This window comes from Amblyomma americanum, chromosome 2, assembly GCF_052857255.1.
Source record: "Amblyomma americanum isolate KBUSLIRL-KWMA chromosome 2, ASM5285725v1, whole genome shotgun sequence".
NCBI lineage: Eukaryota > Metazoa > Arthropoda > Arachnida > Ixodida > Ixodidae > Amblyomma > Amblyomma americanum.
In genome coordinates this window covers 181,355,059-181,374,711 of record NC_135498.1, presented here as the reverse complement: position 1 = coordinate 181,374,711, position 19,653 = coordinate 181,355,059, and the positions used below count along the sequence as shown (strand labels likewise).

The 19,653-nt window shown below is 50.1% G+C and overlaps 1 protein-coding gene and 1 long non-coding RNA gene across 2 annotated transcripts in view; both read right to left on the bottom strand.

The window, feature by feature from the left end:
• Nucleotides 1–18,597, bottom strand: part of SppL (signal peptide peptidase-like protein) — a 92,101-nt gene extending 73,504 nt beyond the window's left edge. The window contains exon 1 of the mRNA XM_077655560.1: nt 17,649–18,597. Within this exon, the coding sequence (XP_077511686.1) occupies nt 17,649–17,665 (17 nt within the window). The 5' untranslated portion in view covers nt 17,666–18,597. The remainder of the gene's footprint in view (nt 1–17,648) is intronic.
• Nucleotides 5,422–10,042, bottom strand: LOC144122043 (uncharacterized). The gene is made up of 2 exons (XR_013312786.1): nt 8,843–10,042; nt 5,422–8,438 (listed from the first exon to the last, which is right to left on the bottom strand). It is a non-coding gene; the product is annotated as an uncharacterized LOC144122043 (long non-coding RNA).
• Nucleotides 18,598–19,653: the final 1,056 nt, after the last annotated feature.

Genomic DNA, 19,653 nt, shown 5'->3' with positions numbered 1-19,653 from the left:
ACTAAGACATATAGAGTCAGGTACCAGGAGATAGACACTTTGTGCATTGCGTGCGGAGAGGAGGAGGAAACGGCTGAACACTTGATACTCTCCTGTAAAGGGCTTCACCCTACAGTGGAAGGCAGCGGGGCTGACTTACCCAAGGCATTGGGGTTTAGGGATAGTGAAGGGAAAGTGGATTTTAAGAGGTTAGAAGTAACCAAGCGAAGGCTATCTGATTGGTGGCTAAAAGCAAGACAGGAGTAAAATTTCACAAGACATGGCTAGGTGGCTTGAGCCACCGCCCGATGTAAAGGGTTCAGCCGTATCCATCCATCCATCCATCCATGCCACCACGCCGCGTTCTCTGCCGAGGCTGTGTAGGTACGCTGCGCTTTTCACTAGGAAGCCTGTCTCTGAACGCTTTGAGAGCACTGTTAGCATAAAAACACTACTGGCTGCAGACAATCTTACCGGCCTGGCATTATCAGGAGAAAGTCCTGGACTGAAACAGCGCTCGCCGAAGCGTTTGACACGTACCACCAGGTCCAGTTTGCTAAATTTTTATTCGTTTGTGGTTGAACCGCGGAAGTCATATTGACTGCCTAATGTTCAGCGAGGTACCCAACTTGAAATAAGCAACGAAAGTTTATGCGTTGGCCGCATTACGTTGTTGTGATTGAACGATCGAGTATGGTCCGGACTCATCGTTGCTACATGGAAACTTCCGATCGAGATTTTATTCGACTAGGGGCCAGTCGATTGCGATCCACGCATCGCGATCGTGGGTGAAGGACATCGTATACACCTTCATGCTGAGTGCGCGCTCGGCTAGCTCTGTCCAGGTGAAAGACCGAGTCGTGGCCCCTATTAATTCTCAATGGCGAGCAGAACATCTAACCCGGAATGGCGTCGCATATAGGTAAAAGAGAAGCAGGGCACTCTCGCTCTTTCCCACCACGGGTTCCATCTTCAAAGATCGCATGCGACGATCAACACAAGCAGTTGGAATGGGTCTCACTATTCATGTGTTTTATTTGCAAATCACAGCTTGCTTGATCAACTTATGCAGGTGTGTATGAGCTTGCGCTTCCCTTTGTAAGAGAACAAAATAAAACGGTGATTGTACCATATTGATTCTTATTTACAAACCTGGAATACAGTAAAAACAGAGCTTGTTGTAAGCGCGTGCTTGCTTTGTTCTTTGCCGAGAAAATACACGACCACAAGACTGCGTTCCAGCATCAAGCTTCCAAATGTTATACCATTCTTTCTTTATACAAAGTGGCAAAGTTGTTTTTCTCCGCTCCATAATGTGCGTAGGCTACAGAGCCAGCAGGTACGAGCTTCAGATATTTTGGTCCAGGTTGCATGGATACAAATTGAGTCCAACGGATGCTGATCTTCAACAGCAATACAACCCATCTGCTGCTGCGGGCATGAGTTCTCACTCGACTCCTCTGTTGCTGCCGGCTCGTCGGAAACATCGTCGAGCGTGCTTGACGGTCCATGGCTGACGCCTGCACCGGCACAGCGCGTTTTCCCTTTAGCGGCAGGTTGGTCGCACAGGTTCCTCACTTTTCTTCTCGATGTCTTCTTAGGCAGAACGTATTTCGGATAGTTGTCGAATACTGCTGGCATGACATCGGGCATGAGATGCATGTGGTCTATCTCTGGCGAGCTTGTTGACGACACCGTCTCTCGATGTGGCAGTCTTCAAAACGTTTCTCGCAGACAAAACACGCTGGAGTCAACTTGCGGTCTTGTGTTTTGATCAGCCGCTCCCACTCCGCAAGCCGTGTTGGGTCCGAGGACACACGGAACATGGAAGCCTTGCCCGGATTCGACCGGTAGCCACTCCGACAGAGCGGCACGAAACATGTTTTTTCTCGGCCATCAATGCTTCGACTTTGCCATATTAGGCGCTGTGGTTTTCCCTCACGTGGAACAGCACGGACAAAACAACAGAAAAAAGCTTAGATGCGGTCAAAATGCTGTAATCCACAGCGCGCACGACCAATGCAACCGCAGCGACTGCGGTATGTCCGGCAGCAACGGCACCTTTAAGACGAGCAGCGCCCCTTGCGGCCAAAGTTGGAAGGCATCGCGCGCGCTGCCACCCTCTCCCATTGGGAGAGCGCTGCGCTCGACACACTAGTAGGATATTCTAGGAACCTAAGGGAACAACCGAAGAACGAAGCTGGGCCTGAGCCAGACTGAGCGAGTTGGGCTCAGTGTGGCCAGCACTGTGATGTTATCCTCTGTACTTGGAAAATCATATCATTATTGCAGTTAAAATTGCGTTGCTTTAACATAATACGGTTATAAAACTAATTTACTAAAAAAAATTGACATTTCTCTATTTACATGTGCAGCGAGGTTTGCAATTTTAATAACGCTTTTCGCCGATGAGGGCGCTAAAAGCTTCTTGCGAAGGTCATTCCGCGACCGTGTAGCACGGACGAACTCCCTTGAAGTAGTGCTCCTTTGGGAGCGTAAAGGAGCATTAGTTCAAAGTGCCTTTAGAGTGCCCGTGTGACAGGGGTATTACGCAGCATACAGAGCTCAAGCATTTCACTTTTTTTTTCCTAAGAACTATATAGTTATCCTTTGGGGACGTTGCAAAGCCAAGACACTCGTTTGCTCCGAGGAGCTAGCGCCGAGACTCTAGTCAACGCCACGTCTGCAGCTTTTGAAGCCCGTTTATAGCGTTTATTACTTTTTATTCTCCGTAGAACGTGCCACTCTAGAGGCACTTTGTTTTTCGCGTGCTTTTAAAGCGACGAGCCGTCAATGATAAATTGTGGGGTTTAACGTTCTGAGCCGACACACATGGGCTACAAGAGACACCGCAGCGGAGGGCTTCTAATCTAGACACCCGGGGGTTGTTTAACGCGCTCTTACATCGAACAGCACACGGGCGTGTTTGTACTTCGCCTCCATCAAGATCGGGATCGAACCCGCGACTTTGGGATCAGCAACCGAACGCTAAAGCCACAGAGACATCGCGGCGGGTGCGACGAGTTGTGGGCATTTGCTAAAGACTCCTGCCGGATAATCTCGCGCTGGCTCACCTTACATCAGCTTGACCACGCGAGTGAAAACATGTGACATTGCTATGGTCGGGTACAACTCAAGAACGCAGCGGCTTTTCCCCGACAAGGGCCCCCTTCCAGCCAATGGCGTCGGCCGATTCTCATGCTACCATAGCTATGCAGGGAGTGGCAGATGAAAGGGGACAGTCCCGTCCCTGCATTGTCACGCTAACATGCTCGCGAGAATCGGCAGACGCCATTGGCTGGAAGGGGGCCCTTGTCGGGGAAAAGCCGCTGCGTTCTTGAGTTGTACCCGACCATAGTAATGTCACATGTGGTCACTCGCGTGGTTAAGCTGACCAAAGGGCATTTACCCGAAAAGCATTGACCATGAAGACGTTCACCCTAAAGCATTTATTCTACAGGCCTGCCAGGTGTACATACCTGACAGGTCCCGGAAGGCATTTACTATGAAGATCTTCCCAAAAGTACAGGGTAAAGGCCTGCCACAATGCGAAGGGCACGTGGGCTGCCTGCCACAAAGCAGGCTTCAGGGACACACACTCGCGTTTCTACCTGGCTGGTACAAAAAAGACAGATTTGATTGAATTCATGGGGTTTAGCGTCCCAAAACGACTCAGGCTATGAGGGACGCCGTAGTGGAGGGCTCCGGAAATTTCGACCACCTGGGGTTCTTTAAAGTGCACTGACATCGCACAGTATACACGGGCCTCTAGCATCGAAATTCGACAGCAGCGGCCGGGATCGAACCCGCGTCTTTCGGGTCATCAGCCATAACCACTCAGCCACCGCGGCGGCAAAAAAGACGTCCGGCAATGTATCACGGACGACTCTAGCGTCTTTCTCCTATCACCGAAGTAAACGCGCGATGAAAAGAAATTCGGACAGCCATCGCGAGTGAACGTACAGTTGTGGACAAAAGTTTGTGGGATGCGGATTCGCGGAAAAAAAATTACTGCGGCGCGGTCAGGCACAGCAGGTGAATGAAATGCATAGAAGCGTGACAATACAGGTGCACTCCATCTACTAGAATAATAACATCTAACTGGCTAGCGAGGCAACATAGAAATATTTTTTTCCCGCCAATCCGCATCCCGCAAACTTTTGTCCATGACTGTACGTACGCATGCCCGAAATGGGAAAATGCTCCTAGCAGTGCCACTGCACGAAAACCAGCCTGCTCCTCTGTCTGGCAGAAGAAGTCTTAACCCCGTTGAGATCTTATTACCAATCGCCTCGGTAAACACATTACGAGCACAACAGTTCCAAGAGTTTGCCACTGGCTCCAGAGACCGCTGCATTTCCCAGAAAGCGCGCGCACGGCAGAAATCAAGGAGAGTTGTGCAAACTGAAGCGCAGACCTAAGCCACGCGGCGTCGACAAAGCGGTCGACGTCCTCCTCGATGCAGCACCTCGGCAAACAACAATAAAAGGCTGCGTCCAAATTCAGCTGGCACTGCGAACACTGCGGGACAAGGAGAAGCGTGCATTGCCACCTCTCCCGCACCTGCACGCGAGTTGGGGGGGGGGGGGGGGGGGGTCAGCCTTCCAGAAAATCATCATCATCAGCCTGACTACAACAATACCACCTAGACTAGCTCAAGGCCTCCGCACGCGTCCGTGACGTCACACACAGCAGATAGGCCTGGAAGTCAGCTTCACCCCACGCGGTTTTTCCGGTTGCCCGTTGGGCACCCATTTCTCAAAATACTGCGTGTTTTGTGCCAGCTTAATATTAGTATTTAACGGTTTCTGATTAGAATATGTATTCTTCAGGAACAGGCGGGAACGCGAAATAATCGACGCCTTCGCTATGCATGTTGCTCCAGATAAGCAATGCGTCAGCTCCGCTTCGGTGCTGTTAGGGAGAACTGAATTAAACTACCTCAAGATAAGTAATCTTCGGCTGTTGTAAAGGCACGTGTTGTTCGTTTCTATTCTATTTTATTTCTTTCTTCATATCGCTCTTGTCAGTGCGGTGCGGTCTTCCCTCTTCTGCGCATGATTTGACGTTAACATGTATATATATATTCATGTTTCTTCATAGAATAAACAGTTGCTAGAAAGCGCTTTGTCCTGTTTGTTCGTCCCTTCTCGTATTTTGACAGCGCTTATCATCCCCTTCAAGAATGCATTTCCAACTAGCCCCAGTTGTAGCTCCTTTGACTTTTTTTTTTAATTCTTCCTAATCAGTTGTCTTGCATCCATAAAATGATTACACTATTCACTTCCCACTCATAACCACTTCAGTAAAAATCGAACATTCCCCTATGCTTTCCTTGGTTGCATTGACTGTCAGCTTCCTTCATATGTAATTCTATACTACTTCACGTTGCACGGATGTTTCACAACAAACCAGCAAGATTTCTAAAAAAGTTGGAACGAATACAGTGAATAAAGAGTTTATTTAAGCACTTCACACTCACACACACATACACAAAGAATATAGCTGTCACCAAGTTGTGTGATTTGGTGAGATGCGCACACATGAATCCAGTACAATTTGTTCAGTGCCATACTGTATAAAACAGGAACAAACATACCCATTTGCATTTACATGTCCATCATACAGAAGGGAAAAAAATTTGGTACACAAGTTACCACTCACTACAGTTCTATCAAATGTTCTATAGCTGCAGTTGCTAAGTATGAAAAGAACATGTACAGATTATAAAATGCCTTAATACAAAGCTATCTTTATAATGTAATCAGGTGTGCAAGAAAGGTCCGCTATCTCAGAAACACTTGCCATTAAACGATACAGTCATCAATCCTCAACTCTTTAGAGTTTGCATTTTTCGCTGCCCCTTCGACACTGTTGTGTTGTTTTTCGTTTTGCACAGATTATTTAACAGCGTGTTGGCAGCAGCACTCAAAATATGGTGCATGACTTTTTCTGGCGAATGACCAGAATCACACGTATCAAGGTCTCCAGAATCGTGGAGAATGGTTGACACAAGAGAAACAAGGGCCTCCTTCTGATTTGGAAGAGCTAGAAATTTGGATGCATACTGCTCACTCCTCAATTTGTCAAGGACTATTTCTGTATAAAGTACAGCGTTCACTACGACATCTCGTGGAAACTTTAATCCTCCTCTTGTCATGCCTGAAATGAGCAGTGTGTCATCATGGTCCAAACTGGTGTTATCCAGGACGAGATTGTCCTTGCACGACATACACATGAGCTTTTTCAGTGTTGCATGGGCACAGTATCCCGCAACATACGTAACAGCGGGAATCATCGACGATTTTTTTGCTACATCAGCATTGGTCACTGCTATACTGAACTGTGCACAAAGTGATTCAACACTTATGACGGAGACCGGTTCTGCAATAATGTCAAGATCAGGCATGTCCAGTACTTTTTGAAGCCTTAGCTTGTTCTCAGATTCATAAATCTGCCTGATCGAGACATGGTATTGGGCTCCGGATAGCTGGCGATACTTCCCGAATCTATCCTCAAGGCAATCTGTTTGAAATTTTCCAAGGAGCACATACCGAAATCCCAGCTCTTCCAGGCAGTATAAAGCGATCTCATGCAGAGCGTGGCTCGTGTGGCCAAAAGCCATGTGAGTTTCTTTCGTCAGGTGGCCAGCATCGTGTCTGAGGCTAGCCCAGTAGTCTAGCCACTCTGGTATTTTCCTCAAAAATTCAAGCTGTGGACATGTTGTTGACGCAATCGGAGACTGCATTTCATCACGCAGGCGTTCACCTTTTCTTGGCGTCTTTACATTCACTATTCGCCACCATGTCAAAATGGTGTTTATGAAATCTGCTGTTCCTTTAAAATGTTGTACAGCGGAACATTGCAGTGCAGCTGCTGTCGATTCATTAAAAATCCTGAGAGCAAGCTTAACGTTCTGGCGCTCCATAGTTGATGGGTTCAGTGCTTTCAGTGAGAGTGTTGGTGCCAGCTTTAAAAGGTTATTTTGCTCAGCCTCATGCAGATCACACAAAGATTTAAATGATGCCGTAGGAATAGGTTGCTTTGGGTCATTGCTGCTTGGATCAAGGTAATATATACACTTTCCACTGTTTCTCTGGTTTAGCCAATTGTTCCTAATTGACTTCAAAAGGTGCACAGGGTCCAAAATGAAAAACAGTGGACGAGAGGAATCAGCTGGGTGTGTGTAAACTATACTGGCTTTGGGGGGGCTAGCAAAAAATGTCATGGCTTTCCGATTGATAGCATTGTTGTCTGAAACAACAGCTAGTACCTTAAATCCAAGTGACTCAAGGTCAGTAATGAGCTTGTGCAAAAATAGATGCAGTGATTTTGCATCTATCTATGCGACTGGTAAAATGTGAACAACATCCTTGTTGCTTGACAAAAGGCTTTGTAGCATGAGCACATATGCTGTTTTAGCCGGATCGGAACTATTGGCTGCGGCACCTGTAACGAAGCCTGCTTTGTACTCAAAATAGGTTTGAAGATGGATCTCATCCATCATTAATGTCACAGTGCACTCATGCTCGGCCACTGCTTGCAATACAGTTTTAGCATAGTTCAAGAAACAAGGATCTTGCTGTTCAAGTGCTGGATTCATGTGATATGACGAACACAGTCGTTGAATAGTGTCTGGGTGCGGCAGCTTAATTTTAAGCGAGCTTCTGATGAACCTGTATGCATGTGGAGAAATGGTATACAGCAGACCTGAAAACACGAGTACATCTGGTGGATATCGAGGCACATTATTCAAAACAAGCTCGACTTGGCTTCGCACAAATTTCAGTACCTGTAAGTTCCATCCATGATGTTCTTGGAGCTCATAATCCTTGTTCACCTCATCCAGGAGCATTAGCACAGTTGCGAGAAGCTGGTGTTCCTTTTCGCTGCCACTAGCACAACTCTGCAGCTTTTCAACAGACTGCAGCACTTTATCAAGCTCCCTTAAATCCTTCATTTGTGACGGCACACATTCGTCTCCAAGATTGTGGAGACGGGACCCTCCGAGAAACACCTGAACAGACAGGTCGTCTAAAACCACCACTGATGAACGCACTGCGGGAGCTTGGTCGAGGGAGAGCTCCAGGAACAAAACCTTTGCCTGTGTAGTGACCTCAGTCCAGAAGTCAGAAGTCTTAAGCTTCGGAAGGGCAGAACACAGCTCCCCAAAACTGCAAATTTTGTTCCTGCGATCTTCTTCCTCTTGAGCAGCAACAGAAAGCTCTATCGCTTTTCGCAGTGACGCTGCTTCGAGTCGGGCCTTCTTTTCTGCAGGAGCTTCTCGCGAAGATGGTGGCTGAGAGAGATATTTCGGGCAGCCGGGGAAACACACTCGGGACAGCAGCTGGCTACAGGCGGACACGCTGCAGCGGAACTTCGATAACGTTTCCAGTGTTCTCGTCCGTGTACGTTGCAAACCTGACGAAGTCACTCGTTTGAAAGTGTTTTTCACACACCTAAAAACAAAGTAAAACCACAAGTCCATTAGGTTTGGGCGACAGGCTTGCAAAATTCGGCAAGCGAAATAACTGGGAAATAAAACTCCGCAAGCGAAGTAATAAGAAAGTGAAGAAAAAGTCCCCTCTCCGAAGCAAGCCATAAATAAAAATGTCGTGTGAAGCACAAAACCAAGGAAAAGGAGCAGCGCAACAGCATGCAACCACAAGAGAAGAAAGGACAAGACACGGCACAAAACGCAAAAACAGCGCTCGTGTCTTGTCCTTTCTTGTGTGGTTGCATGCTTTTGCGCTGCTCCTTTTCCTTGGTTCAAAATGCACTAACTAGGCTAAAAAACAAGTTTTACTGAAGCAAAAAGTTTAAGGCAAGCATCCTGAAAAACAGCACCAAAAGCGACGCTTACCACAGTGTGCTTGGTTGGCACAAAATCTTCGCGAGAAATAGCCTTTGTCCATGCTGCCCTTTGCGTCTCGTCGGCAGGAAACTTGTAGACGCGGACACTCGGACCACCATCATAATTTGATCTGCAGCCTGGGGCGCAGCAGCAGCCAGGCATTTCAGAACTGAGGCTACGCAGGTTCAAACACGCAAACGAAGCCTCTGCAGATGAAAAAGCTTGCACAGTTCATCTCTTCCGTGAAAACGCAACACATTCACGTCAGCTAGCACCATGACCATGTGCGTACTGGTTGTCTCAGTGTTCCCAACCAACTTAGGATGCGGACTGGCATTAGCTTTCAAGCTCAAGTAGAGTTTGATATTAAACATTGTTAAAGCTGCAGTTGACAGCAAGGATGCAAGGCTTAACACGACATTTATTTTTGCAATATTTCAAACTATAAACTCGTTAAAATAAGCGTGAAAAAAATAAGAAAAGAGTTTTCTTGAGTTTTATTTGAAGCGACAAGAAAATAGCCAAGTTCGAGCCAAGCCAGGATAATTCCAAATCCGATCGAAGGAACAGGATTTTTCCGCTTAGTCAGTTTTCTCCCAGATGACGCCACGTCAACCTGCTGCGCGCTGCATCTCTTAGCAGTGACGTAGACGCTTGGCGAGGAGGCCATGCGGGGGCCTTGTAAAGTTATCTAGGTGGTATTGACTACACCCACTGCAGGGCAAAGGCCTCTCCCATGTCTCTCCAATTAACCCTCTCCTTTGCTAGCTGCATCCACCCTTTGCCTGCAAACTTCTTGATCTCATCCGCCCACCTAACCTTCTGCCGCCCCCTTCTACGCTTACTTTCTCTTGGAACCCACTCCGTTACCCTTAAGGACCAGCGGTTATCTTGCCTTCGCATCACATGCCCTGCCCAAGCCCATCCTTTCTCTCGATTTCGACTAGGATGTTATTAACCCGCGTTTGTTCACTCACCCACTCTGCCCGCTTCCGGTCTCTTAACGTTACACCTATCATTTTTCTTTCCATGGCTCGCTGCGTTGTCCTTAACTTAAGCTGAACTCTTTTCGTTAGCCTCCACGTTTCTGCCCCGTAGGTGAGTACCGGTAAGATTATGCTGTTGTACACTTTCCTCTTGAGGGAAATTGGTAAACTGCCACTCATGATCTGCGAGAATTTGCCACATGCGCTCCACCCCATTCTTATCCTTCTAGTTATCTCCCTCTCATGATCCGGATCAGCTGTCACTACCTGCCCTAAGTAGACGTATTCCGTCAGAACTTCTAAGCTCTCGCTGCCAATTGTGAACTGTTGTTTCCTTGCTAGGCTGTTGAACATTACCTTGGTTTTCTGCATGTTAATTTTTAGACCCAACGATCTGCTCTGCATGTCTAACTCAGTGATCATGATTTGCAGTTCACCTCCTGAGTGACTCAGCAAGGCAATGTCATCAGCAAATCGCAGATTATTTAGGTATTCTCCATTTATTCTTATTCCCAACTGTTCCCAATTCAGGCCTCGAAATACCTCCTGTAAACATGCGGTGAACAGCATTGGCGAGATCTTGTCTCCTTGCCTGACGCCCTTCCTTATTGGAATTTTATTGCTGACTTTATGGAGGACTATAGTAGCTGTGCAGTTGCTATATATATCTTCCAGTATTTTGACATAAGGCTCTTCTACCCCCTGATTACGCAATGCCTGTATGACTGAGGTTTCCACTGAGTCGAATGCTTTCTCGTAATCAATGAAAGCTATATATAGAGGTTGGTTATATTCTGTGCATTTCTCTATCACCTGATTGATAGTGTGAATATGATCTATTGTGGAATATCCTTTACGAAAGCCTGCCTGATCATTTGATTGATTAATGTCTAACGTTGCCCTGACTCTATTAGCGATTACCTTAGTAAATACTTTGTAGGCAACGGACAGTAAGCTGATCGGCTTGTAATTTTTCAAGTCCTTGGCGTCTCCCTTTTTATGAATTCAGATAATGTTTGCATTCTTCCAAGCTTCTGGTACAGTCGAGGTCATAAGGCATTGCGTATACAGGGTGGCTAGTTTTTCTAGCATGATGTCCCCTCCATCCTTCAACAGATCTGCTGTTTCCTGATCCTCCCCAGCTGCTTTTCCCCTTTTAATTGCTTCTAAGGCTTTCTTTACTTCACCTTTCGTTACTGACGGGATGACGCATTGTTGTGCACTGCTGTCTTCCTCATTAACGCTCTGATTACATTGGCTACTGTACAGATCTGTGTAGAACTCTTCGGCTACGTTAACTATCTTATCTATATTGCTAATGACATTGCCCTGCTTGTCTCCTAATGCATACATCTGGTTTTTACCTTTGCCTAGTTTCCTCTTCACTGCTTTTAGGCTACCTCCGTTCTTTAGAGCATGCTCGATTCTCTCCATATTAAACTTCCTTATGTCGGCTACCTTGCGCTTGTTTATTAATTTCGAAAGCTCTGCTATTTCTATTCTGTCCGTAGGGTTAGACGCCCTCATGCTTTGGCGCTTCTTAATGAGATCTTTCGTCACCTCAGATAGCTTCCCGGTATCCTGTCGAACTGTCCTACCGCCTACTTCTACTGCGCACTCCGTAATTATTGATGTCAGATTATCGTGCATTGTATGAACATCAAGATCGTCTTCCTCAGTTAAAGCCGAATATCTGTTTTGCAGCGTTATCCTAAATTCCTGTGCTTTCCCTCTTATGGCTAACTCATTAATGGTCTTCTTCACTAGCTTCTTCCGTTCCCTGTTCAAGTCTAAACTAAGTCTAGACCTTACCATTCTGTGGTGGCTACAACGCACCTCTCTGAGGACGGCCACATCCTGAATGATGCCAGGTTTAGCGCATAGTAAATGCCAGCGTTAAAATGGCACTCTTCTCCCGTCACCGAGGTTTGTGTGCGATTTGCCCGCGTTTTATTCTCTCCCGCCGGCCGTCCTGCAGGACTGCCAGTGAGAGGGCACTACTCCGGATGTGTACCAACCCCGAGCAAAGAACCTTGTCTCGTGTGATCGGAGTAACTCGGGTAAGCTCGGGAATGTTCGGAGGCGCACCCTGCCGCCGAGTGGAGAAACGCGCTTGCATGCACACGCAGACGCCAGAAAGATTGAACGCATGCTTTCGCACGTGCAGCCGGTGCAACCGCGTTAAAACCCTACCCCTTTTTCCTGCAGTCCTGCGCCAGCTACAACTGCGTGTTTCACTTGTACTCAATCCTTATGCGACCAGCCCTGCAGTGTTCTAACGCTCACGCTCCGGGATCATAACGCAAGGCCGCCGTACGCAGTGCGAATAGGAGGGCTGTCTCCCGTCTCATTCAGTGCTCAGCAGCCCTGCTAACTCCCTTCTTCCTAGCAGACGGCTGCCCCGTACTCCACCCTCGGGACCCTCTGAGAGCATGACACTCCCTCTGCTTCACGGGCAGACGACGTCATTAAACGCTCGTCTCCGAGACCCCCAACCCGTATTCAGGCTCTTAGTTCCTGGCCACATTCCTGGCAGACGGGCAGCACCCGGGTTCAAGCGCCCGCAAGCCCGACACGTGCGAAACGGACGCTGAGTACACGGGATGCTATAATCTGCGCAGGTCCCATCCGAAGGAGCGACACACACAAAGAGGGGGTCCCCACAGCGTGTCGGGAAGTGCGGTAGAGGGGAGGGGGGGGGGGGGCAGGGATAAAAAGTCTCGGAAAACGGCACGCGCCCCCGACCCAGGACGAGCTTTCCGTTTCGCCCTTTGCTTGTTAGCTTGCTTTTGCGTCACACGGCTGCGATCGGGGTTAGCCGTGCACTGCGACGCGCGTCCGCAGCACACACGAAGAAGAGAGGGGGGATGTCGACATAAAAAAAAAGAAAAGAAATAAACCAGTGCACGAAGAAAAGACAGAAAAATGTGCCGTAACGGAAAGCCGTTCGACCCTTCTTGGCCTCCTTTTCTTCGCGCCTCTCCTTTTTTTCCCTTCTTTTTCGTGTCTGTGAGTTTATTTGTTCCGGGAGCCTAGCCGCCCCGAAGAAATGGCGGTCTAAATGCGGGGCGCACCTGAGATTGAGTTCAAATGCAAAGGTGTCACGGCACCTGAGCACGCCCTCGTCTGCATACGCGCCCCCATATAGGGGAACATTCCTCGGTTTAGCGACCGCATATCCTCGCATCCTCCGCGCTTCGAGCGACCCCGGCGTCGGCCGCACACACTGTATCAGGTGTGACGAGTGAGAAAGTGACTGCCGCAATTGCTAGAAGGGAAATAAGACACAGGATATGAGATAGGCAAACCACCAACTCATCTTCATCATTAGTCTGATTATCGTCCGCTGCAGAAGGCCCTCTTCCATATCCTGCAGCTGCGAGCACCTTATCCCAGCTGCAAAGTTCCTAATCTCATCCGACCGCTTGACTGAAGCCCTCTCGGCTGCTCTCGGAATCCACGCCGTTTTAAGGGACGCCGGCTTATCCTGCCTTCATACCAGCTACCCTGTCAAAGACCATTTCTTTTTTTGATTTCATCTATGGCGTGCCATCAACTCGCGCTTTGTTCCTTCACCCATTCACCTGACTTCCTGTCTTTTAACGCTAACTCCATCCCTTTCCTTTCCGCAGAGCTCACTGCAGTGTCTCCTCAACCAAATCAACCCTTCTCGACAGCCTCCACGTGTCTGCCCCATCATCATGTCACCCTCAGTTAGCGCGGTCAATGCGCGCGTGAATCGAAGCACGGGCAAATGACGCGCAGTGACGAAGCGCAGTGCCCATTTCCTTCGGCCGTCGAGGTGGGCTCCCCGGGAAACCGCTTTCTCCACACACGAACGAATGTCGTTACCTCGCTTTGCGGCAGCGGTAAGGTAGCCGGATCGAAGACCGGTTTAGCACGGCAGGGGTGAAGAACAGTGCGAAACCAACGAGAGAGAGAGTGGGCACACTTTGCTATCAAACAACGTCCGCACTCCAGCAGGCCGCAAAGGGGAGCAGACGCACGAAGACACGCCTATAGCCTTTCTCTTTATCCGCGTGCCCCGTTCCGTTTTTGCACCGTGGTTTCACACAACAAAGGTTACTGCACTACAGCCACCGCAGTGACAGTAATCTAGCAATGCTGCACGTAGAAATCTCGTCCTGCAGAGCGCCGAAGGAACTATAAACTAAATTTATTCATATACTGCGTTTTTGTTTCACTGTTGCCGCAAGTCTCATTGCATCACTTAAAACTATTAGTTATTCTCGTGGGATTGTTCATTGAAAACGTTTTTTTTTAGCATTTATAATCAGTTTTTCTCGCTTGTGTTGCCCTAACTGCTCAGCCTTATCTTTCTTGTTGGACAGCAACCCTCTCCCCGACCCACTTAAGACCTCTTCAAAAGAGCGGGAAGGAGTGAAAATGAGCAAAGATGACGGCATGATGCCGTCGTCACCATCATGTAGCGTAAAATCTCCTATGAGCGCTTGGACAGGCATTATGCCGCAAAACTTTATATTTTTGTTTTATGCGTAGTTCCTTGGTATCTTTCATGATTTGTACTTTTGTTGTTGTTTAACCCTCCTTAGTCAGTGCTCCGTGCTGGAGCCTGCAAGACATTTCAAATAAATAAACTTGATTCCTGGCGTTGAAGAAGATAACAGCAGGCGGCCATCATTGAACCATAAAAAACCAGAAAAGGTGTTGAAGCGTGGCTTACTGGGCGAGTTGATGCATAACGTTCTATGGGTGAAACCAGTGTCCACTTTCGCTGGTTTCACCCATTCGTAAATGTGGGCACAAATTGATTTTTAAATAAGTGCGCTAGCACTACATGGGTCTCCTGCGGAAAAAAAAGAAAGCTGCCTCGTCATGTTGAAGCCTCGAAGTAACTTGGGTAAGCTCGACGGAGCGCAGCGCCAGCTGCCGCCGAGTGGAGAGGGGGTGTGACGGTGAAGAGCGAGAAAAGCGATTCCGTGCACATGCCGGAAAGAAGAGGCGAAGGATGAAGTCGCCAGAGGAACGAAGTTTACTGAGGTAAACAACAACAACCTACAGTGCAGCAGACGGCAAATCATGGATGAAGCCGGTCCTTCGACAGGTTCCCAAGCCGAACGAAAGTGTACACGGCGAGGTGAACAGCAACGCAAAAGAAGCGAAGTCGGTACAACCTTGCTAAACAGGATGCGGAAATAGATGCAAAGCGTGAGGAGAAGAAGAAGAAGTCGCCGGATGAACGTGCGTGTACGAGTGACTTCAGAGACCGCCCGACAGCGGGAACGGCGACTCGCACCACGAGCAGTTCAGACGGTTTATCGCAAGAGGAAAGCCGAGGGACGACTGCACGAACATTTGGGCGTAACTCCAATTTTCAAGCTTATAGAAAGCTAAACAAGGCTAAACAAGCGCGAACGTGCTGGCGCACCTAAGACGCATTTAGCTGAACCTGGTAAATCGGTGGAATTTTTTTTCTTCTTGAGAATGCTAAAACAGAAAGCAGCTAGACCCAAGATTTCCGCATGCAGCCTGCGGCACTCCGAGCCCGTGGAGAGGGCAGATGCCAGCGTCACAACCAATCTCCTTGGACACAACTGAGCCACGGCCAGAGATAGAGCGACCGTGACTGAACTGTGCGGACGTCGTGGGTTTAGACACCACCGGCGTAGTGATGTCACTTGTAAACAAAGCGTTTTCAAAATAATTTATAATTTCGCCATTATGGCCAATCCACGCATTTTTTTTTTCTTTCTTGGATTCACAGGATCGGTGGTTCATTCGGTTCGAATGCTTGGAATTCGCATCTCGACGAATCGTAAAGCAGCGTCACTCTAACCGCACGCGCAAAATGGCAACGACTTTGTCGCCGCGGAAGAAACAGACCGGGTCTTTCCAGGCACGGCCCGGCGCGACCGCGCCTTAGCAGCACTCCGACCCCCGGGCCCTTCCGCAGCTTCGTAATTGCCGCCGTCAGTTTCGCCTGGCATCCCCTCCACAAAACCCATTAGAGGCCGAGGGGAACGCCAGCGGCCGCTGCACAGAGAGCATGACAACGATTACCTCGCATCGCTTTGCGGCCATCGAGGAAGTCAAATAACGGTGTCGCCGCGTGCAGTTTCCGCCGAGGTGCACAGCGGAACCTCGAAAAGGAGGGGGGGCACGACTACTCGCTTCACGATCTCTAAGCGCCTTTTCATAACCTCCCGATGGAATGTGGCTTCCAGGACGGTTTGGGGCCAAAGCACGGCGACGGAATGATCTGTTGGTCAACCCTTTCTTCTGCCGCAAACCGGCTTTCCAAAGCCCACATCTCCGGAATGACAGCGCCGTGGAAATGTCCAGCCATCGAAACAAGGATGCCGTCATGGCAGCAATTAGATCACCCATCTGCCACATCACAGACGCTACCGCTCAGTTCCTCAATGCGCGTCCGCGAGGTGCAAAGGGGGTGCAGCAGCCAAGGGCGCAGCGCAGCGGCTTCCCCGACTGCAACCCAGATTCCACCGAGTCCGCCACGCTGGTCGGCCAGGTCGCGGCAACGGCTGCAAGAAGCGGCTACGCGGCGGACAATGAATGCCGAGGGGTGCGGAATAGCCGCCCAAAAGTTCGACCGGTCCCGCTGCTGCAGGTTCTTGACCTGGGCGAGACCGCTCGTTAACGACAACAAAGGCAGGACCCGCTCGATCGAAACGCGCACCGTCTGCTGTCCGAGCGACGGGCCGTGACAAAGGAGGCTTTTGCGCGATGGTTGGCGCGATAGCCCGTGCGCCGACTGTCCCGTTAACTACCTGCACGCTTCCCCCGAAAGGATTCCGGCTGTCGATTTGATGCACACAAAAGACCCCGTTAGGGCGGACGGCTCGTGGAAACAACTGATGTGCTGCTGATGCTAGCCAGCAAGAAGACCCTTTGCTGCGCTGCAACGCATTTATTTGCACACTGCAATCATGCGACGGAGAGATCTGGACGACCCGGCACAAACAATGCCGAGATGCCCTTCAAGAAGAAGGAAGCCGTACAGCGTAAACCTCTCGCTCGACGCTACGGCGCCATCCAAAGCGTTGCTGATCTGGTTTCCGGTCTTGACCAGCAGGCCGTATTGTTTTTACCGATGGCTTCAATCGCGTATCGACCAAGCCGCCAAGAGACGTCAATGGGCCCGCACACGAGGTGAGCATGATAAGGCGCTCAACCTCGGAAACGGCAGCGCGGTCCCAGGCGAAAAACCCGTGAGAAAAATAAAGGACGCTGACGGCAACTTCCTCTCGAGCCCCGCTCCCAGAGCGTCGCCCGTCGTTACACCACCCTCTCCCCTCCCTGCAGTGCCCCTCTCGTCGCGACAAGGCAGATGTTTGACGTCCGACGCTGCCGCTGTTTCCGCAAGCAAACCAGCGTGCGACAGCGACTGCTGTCGGCCGACGGGCAGAGACCGCAGCGACGCTCGGACCGGGGATCGCCGATGTGTGCTCGCAACCGCCACTAGGCAGGCCAGCGCACGGTCTCCACTCGCACCTGTCTGTGCGCGGCCTCTGACCCACATTTGGGCGACGCCGTTCACACGGAGGGGGCCAGTTTCGGACAAGCGTTAGGCCTAGGGAAAGCCCCAAGCTGCGAGTCGTCGCCAGCTGCACGCAACACGGGCATGCGCGCCTCTTTGTTCTCACGCCGATCGAACGACGGGGAAAGAAAAACAAAAGCAACGCGCGAGAGGCTGCAACTCGAGCTCGCGCGGCACACGCTCGCAATGTAGTACTCGAGCGTGGGAACGGCAGTACTGCAGCACGAGCTGCCAAGTGCCGTCAGTCAGCTGCGGTCCGGTTCGAGGAAAGAGGGGGACCGCCACTCACCATTGGTACTCGGACATGACGGCCGCCTTCTCTCGGGCACTGAACGTTGCCAGCTTGGCTGCTTTCTTGGGGGGCGACCGGACCCCCTCGACAGAAGCAATCACAGGGCCGTCGGCGTCCGCCGCCTGAACTCGCGTCTCCGCCGAGGTCCTCCCGCCGACATCACCGCCAGGCTAGCAAGCCTCCCTTTCGGAGGGAGCTCCCTTCACCGCCGGCCCGCTTGCACACACACATACAGGGGCACGCACGCACCGATCACACACACCAACTCGGCCGACGCTTGTTGCGGCCGCTCCGTAGACAAGGCCCGGAACCACACGCAGTACTGCAGTGAGAATAAAAAGCAAAAGAAGGTCGATCGGCGGAGCAGTCGCGTCTCAAGAAGCGATTTCCTGCTGCTGTCGTCCCCTCTTCTGGAGCAGCGCTGACGAATCGGCGCTGTCCGCCAACAAAACGGCGACGGGCAGCAACACTCTCCAAGGTCTTTCACCTTCGTGAAACGGTTTGCTGCCACGGATCGCGGGACCGGTACTGTTTCACCGCCGCCTCGCCCGGCGGGGGTTGGCCCAGACTGCTAGAGCACCAGCGTCGCCAGAGCGTGAACTCGAAAGCTCCGCTGCAAGCCGCCCGCAGCGAGCGCCCAAGATGCTGCCGCTGCTGTCTCGGCGATATCCTCGCTTTGGCTACCTCCGCGTCTCCGACGGTCACGAGAGTCGCATTGCGCGCTGATAAGCGACAACACCGCGCGGCCAGCAACAACACAGCCGGGAAAGGCGAGCGAACGCGGTCCTCGGGTCAGACGCTCAATCTCGTCGCTTACATCACAACATTGTCATGCGGGCACAACACTCGCACCACTCGACAGCAAAACGCCACTGGGCCCGCGGCGAGCTTTTTGATCGGGCTCGCCTTGCCCCCCTCGCTCCTCGCGACACAAGTGGAGTCACGTGACCAAGCATGGCGACGACCTCATATTTACCCACAGTTCCTCGCGAACGAGTGGCGCCAGAAATGAATTCGAGCGGAACGAAACATACGTTGTATGGCGGGTTTGCCTGCTTCCTTTTTCGCAGACGTCTGTGGTTGTTACCGCAGAGCGTTGAGAGCTTTAAGGGGTTTAGGGTAATTATGGCGCACCTGGCTCTGCTCGTCGCAAGTGTGTCCCCCCAGCTCCGCACATGCAGGTGCGCTCGAACAGACGACTAATGAGATCGCGTGTCATTAAGAGTAAACGGCCTTACACATCACACAGCCTCACGGCGTAACGTGACGTAACCTCTGTTTTGGGTATTCACTACCATCTGCTCAGCAGCAAGGGTGCTGATAGCTCTTAGAAACAGTTATTTACGCCGGCTTTCAAACGCCACAGCTCTGCCGACCATGATAGTCCGTGTACTGTGCGATGTCAGTGCCCGTTAAAGAGCCCCAGGTGGTCGAAATATCCGGAGACCTCCACTACGGCGTTCCTCATAGCCTGAGTCGCTTTGGGACGTTAAACCTTAATTACAAACCCACGACCGGCTTTATTACCAAGTAATAAAGCCGGTCGTGTACAAGCCAAACCAAACCATGATCGCGAAGAGATCACTCAAAGGTAAACGCGGATTACTACGAAAGCGGTTCGAACTCCGCAGTTTCGCGGACTTCTGTCAATTGTCACGTAAACGGTCTCCAAAATCAATATAACAACATTTCAAATGCTTTGCATTTAAGGACTCCAGAACAGGGGAGGGGTCAAGGGAGGTGCTCAGATCAAATTCTGACAAACGCTTCAATTCTAGGACATTAATAATGCAAATCATAGCTAGCTGGCTTCATATGGTCAGTGTTAAAGGTATTTAACTGAACAACCAGAACCAATCATGTCCCAACAGAAGTAATTGACTGACACATACATGTTCATGACCATGATTATAGCAGAATTGAAACAGACTGCGAGCTAATTTTTTTACTGCAGTCATGTGCATATCTTTATAAAGCTGCCCATTGCAATTTAGGTTTCATA